General features: G+C 34.0%; 1 protein-coding gene and 1 pseudogene across 8 annotated transcripts in view; both read right to left on the reverse strand.

The window, feature by feature from the left end:
• The window catches only part of LOC105742837, a 3,088-nt pseudogene extending 2,406 nt beyond the window's left edge, over positions 1-682 (reverse strand).
• Positions 1-6,905, reverse strand: part of Ehbp1 (EH domain binding protein 1) — a 386,641-nt gene that overhangs the window by 217,305 nt on the left and 162,431 nt on the right. For all 8 annotated transcript variants that reach the window (XM_023720824.1, XM_023720823.1, XM_023720828.1 and 5 more), the window contains exon 6: positions 2,432-2,613. In XM_023720824.1, coding sequence (XP_023576592.1) covers positions 2,432-2,613 — 182 coding nt within the window. The remainder of the gene's footprint in view (positions 1-2,431; positions 2,614-6,905) is intronic.

Below are 6,905 nucleotides of genomic sequence, written 5' to 3' on the forward strand. Positions count from 1 at the left end.
TATATATATATTTCTTCTTGTGTTTCCTTTCCTTTCATTTTGGCTTAAATTTCAGAGTAAGATCTTTATTTTTAATTTCTCAACATTTATGGCTATGGTTTAAGGTCTTGAGATAAAAAAAAAACCTAAGATGTTTCTACTTTGGATAATGTCACTAACCATACTCACTCAGGACAGAACTTCTCTGAAAAAGGCCTTACTGCTGTTATCTACCAAGTCATTTGCTGCCATGAAGATGTGTCAAGCATCGTGTTTTATTTGTTTATTTATTTTTGTGTAACCAGAGATTGAACTCAGGCCCTTGCACTTGTCAGGGAAGTGCTTATTCCACTGAGCCATCTCCCTGGCCCATGCATCGTGTTTTGAATGATGCACAGAATCCAGTCTTAGTAAATCAGACATGCCCAATTATAGTAACCACATTTCACTGGGTGAAATATGTTCAGAACTGTGATTTAGATTGGAGTGAAATGTTCACAGTCACCTTTCTCTCTTCACCTTTTTTTTTTTTTTTTTTTTTGCGGAACCAGGTATTGAACTCAGGCCCTGGTACTTGTCAGGCAAGCGCTTATTCTACTGAGCCATCTCCCCGGCCCCCCTCTTCACCTTTAATAGAAAATTTTACTAGTATTTCTATTCATCCTATACCTTTATCCTCTACATCAAGTACATACTCTTCCATGACACTGATAGCATATATGAATTTATCTGTCTTGATCAGATACAATAAACAGGGTAAATGTTACTTTTCCCTCATTCTACATACATGTTCTAGCTTTACTCTTTTTTTTTTAAACTGGGTAGAAAAGTATATATTTAGAATTATCCAGCTGGACTCAGTTTAGATGATCCCAATGTTGTTGGCAATATCCAATGCATCATAATCGGGAGCCAGTAGAACATATGTCTTCTCTCCATCGGGCTTGATTAGGGTATTGGCCTTGGCAACATCGATGTCATAGAGCTTCTTTGCAGCTTGATTTTGTGCTTTTGGCTTTGACATCTACAATGAACATGAGTGTGTTGCTGTCCCTGATCTTTTTCATGGTTGACTCTGTGGTCAGGGAAAACTTGATGATGGCACAGTGGTCAAGCCGGTTTCTCCTGGGGGCACTCTTCCAAGGGTATCTGGGCTGCCTCTGGAGCAGCAGTGTCTTGAGACAGCAGAATGTGGATGATATCCATATCTTCTTCTTTTTGTGGCTGTGGATGCCTTTCAGCATGGCCCTCTTGGCCTTCAAAGCTTTGGCATTGGCCTCAGCTTTGGGAGGAGCAGGGGCTTCCTTCTTCACCTTCAGCACCATTTTGGTAAAAAAAGGCCCTAGCTTTACTCTTTAAAGAGACTATAATAGAGTATGGAAACTTTTATGTAATGCTTCTTTGGTGATTACAAAGTGGTTTTGTTTTGTGTTTTAGGACTGAGTTTCACTATGCTACCCAGGTTGGTCTCAAACTCCGGGATACATGCAATCTGCCCACCTCAGCCTCTTAAATTTGAGACAATGGGGAGGACATCCACACTTGGAAGAAGTGATTTTTGCAAAGGACAATGATCACCATAAATTGTTTAGCTGGCAATACTTTTCAAACCAATTTTTGGAAGACTAAGCCAAAAACTATGAATTAGGAAAAGTTCTGTAAGTTCTTCTATCCCTCTTAAACTTTTCATTATGGGTTCCTCTCATGCCTCAGGTTACATTAAACAGCATTATGAGCTGAACTATCCACATCTCAGAATACAGACTGCTACAATGACACTATAATATAAAACAAACAGAGCTAAAATTTGAAACCAAGTACAACCACTTTTACACACAGACATTTCTCATTTATCGACCTACCTGTTTTAAGTCATTTGGACTGTCTAGACTTATGATTCACTGCTCAGACTTACAACCTGTCTTTTTTTTTGTACAGTTCTTCATTTCATTTATAGAGCCTCAATATCTTTTTTGTACAATATATTTTGTTTCTATAGTACTGTAATTTTTGCTGATTGTAATGTATAGTACAGTACTATAGTTTTATCTCTGTTATATATGACAGTACTGCATGTAAGAGTCATGCAAATAGAAGGAAAATCATTAAGTTGAAGCTTCCTTTAACCAGTTTTTTAATTCTAAATATTGTAATGTGCATACAATAAACAGTCCTTCATTTAGCAATCAATTCATTTAACAACCTACTTGCAGGAAGGAACTTCACTTCTTAAACAAGAAACATCTATAATTTATTTATTCTCTGGAATCATAAAAAACTATAAATAACAAGAAGCTCATTTATTTAACTCATCCTCTGAGACAAAAAATGGCAAGAATGATTGGTATGTTATATGATATTCAACAACTGCCAACCTACTAGGTCAAAAGCTATCTATGGAATTTTCAAACACAGTGTGAATGAAATAACTTATTTTAAAAAAGAAACTTACGTGGCTTTTCCTTCCCGAAGGAAAATGCAAGATAATGAAAACTGGAGGGTGGCAGACACAACTTTTTTAGACAATGGCTTGAATTTTAACTTGACATCAGTCTGAGTTGGCATAGGGCTTGCATACTGTTTCATATTGATGCTGCTTGTAGCAAGAGCTTTCCTTCGACCAGAAGGGGATTCCTGGAAGAGAAAAATAAAAAAAAAAAAATCAAAACATTATGTTATTTAGAGTTATTTTATAGCTAAACAAGTGTCAAATAATATGCGCACTTGTAATCCCAGTGCTTGGGAGACTGAAAACAGGAGGATCACTACAAGCCCAATCTGTGTAGTGAGACCCTAGACCCTATACTAAATACATTAAAAATATATACATACATATAGTATCAAATAATAATGGAGAACTGTCTTCTCTAGTAAAGTTTTTCTGTCTGTTTTTTCCTTGAGACAGGATCTCACTATGTATTGCAGGCTGGTCTGGGAGCCATAGTAATCCACCTGCATCAGCTACCCAAGTGCTAGGATTATAGGCATTCACCACTATGCCTTGCTCCAGTGAGTTTTTATAACACAGTAATAAAGATGTGATAAGGGCATATTACACCTTTTGTATCTAAACAAGACAGATGAAAATCAGAATGGGATGTCCAGATAGAAACAAGTTAAGATTAAAACAACCTTAAATATATCAAGAAAAGAAGAGCAAGAAATTAAAAACTAGGACAGAAAGTCCCTAGGGTTATTGTGAGAAGAGGATGTAGCATAGAGCAAGGCAACGACACTTACTGAAGAAGTGTTTTCTTTCCTTTAATTAGATTTAATGTAATCTAATGGTATTTCGCTATTATAAAAACCTATATCTTTTTCATGGAACACCCAGCCTAGGCTTTCTTCCTAAGTGTGTGTGTGTGTCTGTGTGTATGTGCGTGTGTGTGTGTTCCTATATAGTTCAGTCTCCATATAAATAAGGGGTACCCTGCCACTGAACTACATCCCGTATTTTTTATTTTGACACAGTGTCTCACTAAATTGTCCAGGTGGGACCTGAACTAGCAATCCTTCTGTCTCAGCTTTCCAAACTTCTGCAATTACAGATGTGCTCTACTACGCCTGGTTTACAGAACCTAAATTGTATCTATCCTTTGGTTTAAGCCTTATTCCTTCCCAAGACCTTTTCTGATCATGCCAGTCCATAATTTCCTCTCCCTTCCATCACACATACAAAGAAGCAGTTTCTCTGATTCTATGTCCATGGAAACACTATTGACAGTAGAATCTCAAAATCCTTCTCAGAATTATCCAATCCATCAGAAATACAACACAAAATGAAACTTGTTTGCTATCAAAGTATTTAACATTTAATTTTCACAATTTTCCTTTACAGAATAATACCCTAGGAGATAAACAAAAGGACAGCAAAATAATGACTGGGCTTAACTATATGTAAGACACTGGAGAAAGATGATAGATAATAAGACTAACTGTGTTCTAATGGCAAGGGGAAATTTTAGATGTAGGATAATTTATGATAATGTAAATGAGTGTTAATATACCATTATTCCTTAAGACTGCCTGATCTGGGAGTTAAAAGCAACATTTAAGGATTAATTTCCTATGTGTGACCTTGAACAAGTCAGGAAACTTGATCCTCAGCAACCTATCCTGTAAAATAGAGGACTTTAAAAATACACTCAAATATTGTTATTTTCTATAAAATTATTCAATTTCCCAACAAAGGTAGAAAGAGCTGCCATTAATACATTTGAATCACTATCTAATAAATCTTTGTCCTTCGGCTAATTTACCTAAAACAATGGTGTACTAATTTAATTAAAACATTGAAAGATTTTTTTTAAAAACCTGACATTTTTGCCCAACAGAATTAAGTATAAATGTAATGTAGCATCCCTAAAGAACACCTGGCTTTAAAATGTGGTCTTATCTGTCAGATTCTGTATAGCAGTATTATTCAGAACTATTAGTGCATGTAGATACCTTATGAATTAATTTCAGAAATGCATCAAGCACTTGAGAAGAATTTAAGCCCTCTCAGAAGAAATACTTAAGAATATGCAAATACCCTCAACTGAATCAAGTCGAACAGATGTGACTACCCAAACAATACAAGTGTTCTTTCCCTGGTTGCTACTGTCAATCAAAGAACAAGATTAAGGTCCTAGGTTCTGACAATGTAAAATGAAAAAGTACATCAGAGTATCAATTTATTATACTGATATGAACAATAATCTCTTATTGTACCTTTAGAAAAGCTAACATCTTCTACATATAATATAGGATGTAAAGCCTGTTTTAAAAGCATGACACAGAAGCTGTCACATATTATTTTCAGTTTTTGTTAAATCTGTTTAACACAGTATGACACTGATCTCTTAATATAATTAATTTGATACCAACATAACCAAACTATAAAAATTAAGATAATTTGGAAATGAGCACAATTTTGAAAGTTCACTTAAATGATGGTTCTTGCAAAAGCTAATATTTTATAATCAATGTTCTGTCAACTTCATTTTTTAGAGGGGCCAGGGAGATAGCTTAGTAAAAGAAGTGCTTGCCTGGCAAACTCAAGGGCCTGAGTTCAATCCCGGGTTCCACAAAAAAAAAAAAAGAAAGAAAGAAAAGAGAAAAAACTTCATTTTTTAGAACAAAAATATGTAGAAAAGCTCTCCTTTTTAATTCATATTTATAACAAACAGGCAGCTTTAAGTATTTGGTAAATTACTTATAGAAACAGTAGGCGATAAAACCTGTTAAATTCTAACTACAATTAGGTGTATCATTTAACCATAGATTATTAAGCTTTAGTGTCTACTTAAAAACTAATAATACATAAAATTGTGATAACTTGTTAAAACACAGGCATACTTATATCTTACTTCTATATCTCCTAAATTAGTAGACCTAAAGATAGACCCAAGGATCTGGTGATTCCTAACAAGTCATGCTACTTACCATTGTCACTAGCAGTCCTCTCCAACACACACACACTTGCCCCACTACTAATTCTGGGAAGCACTTACATAAAATTATTTTAACAAAAACCTCACTCTAATTTTTCATGATTACTACTCTGATTATTATAGTTGGAGTTAGACAAACCAGGACTAGAATGGTTTTCCAGTAGCCTTTTTTCTTTTTCCTGCCCAGCTGTATCAGCACTTATTTTTGACAGGTCTTTGTGAAACCTCAGTTTCACATTCTCAAATAGGCATATATTTTTAAATGTTGAACAATACTAAGAATTGGTAAGAACATACAATATAAACTCATATTTCTGGGAGTTTCAATTAATACAGGACTTTGGAAAACAATATGACAAAATACTGTGAAGCTGAATAATGTATATCTTATAACTAATCAGTTCCCATCTTAGAAATATGTCCCAGAAGGGGCCGGGGAGATAGTTCAGTAGAATAAGCATTTGCATGGCAAGCACAAGGGCCTGAGTTCAATCCCCGGTTCCGCAAAAAGAAAAGAAATATACTGGAGAAATTCTTGCAATAATATATGAAAATACCTAGTATTCAGCATAAATTGGGTTATTATTAATTTTTAGCCCATTTAACATGTGTTATTAGACTAATAATATAAACAGTCCAACCAGGATCACCTGGCTTGAAATGACAAAAATTCACAAATCAATGCAAAATGCTTACCTCAAAATGATATATTTATATTATTTAAATTCATGCATGGCTCTCTACTTTCCTGCTTTATACCTAAAATGAATTCTAATTCCAGTGTATTCTCTCTGTGATTCAGGTGTCAACAAAAATAATAGATAATTAAATGTTTTCTCTAAATTAAAAGATCTTATAATTTTTTAGTAATTAGGAACAAACTAATATAAAATAAATGCATCCTAGTGAGACTCAGGACATTTTTATAAATATTATAAACATGGATTTTATCACAAATGCATGTAGTTAATGTTGCTTTTTTCTACATAAAGCTAATAACATGGTATACAACATAATGAGATGCAAGACTTTTTAATAAATATTCTAAACATTATGGATTTTTATCACAAATGCATGTAGTTAATGTTACTTCAACCAAGCAATGCAGCTATATAAGGTACTCTTAAGTTTACTAGGAACATAAGGATGCTATTTATTACCCAAGCTATTAAAGTTAAAGTTTTCTTATAAAATAATTCACTATATGCTATTTCATATGTTATGGACACCAATGTAAAGTGTATAATGCCTCTTCTATTAATACATTCAGCTTTCTCTATTAAAATATTACTAATGGGGCATACAGATGAATGTCCATTTTGTATCTGTGTATTCAAAGAGGTTGGGATAGATATATAGTTTCATTCTCTTAATGAATAGAATGATTTGTTCTAATGATGTTTGTAAATAGGATCACAAGTCCACATCTTGTACAGCAATTAACCACTAAGAAGAATATATGCAGTGTATTATTTGTTGAAACTGTACTTC

This window comes from Octodon degus, unplaced genomic scaffold, assembly GCF_000260255.1.
Source record: "Octodon degus isolate 3935 unplaced genomic scaffold, OctDeg1.0 scaffold00078, whole genome shotgun sequence".
NCBI lineage: Eukaryota > Metazoa > Chordata > Mammalia > Rodentia > Octodontidae > Octodon > Octodon degus.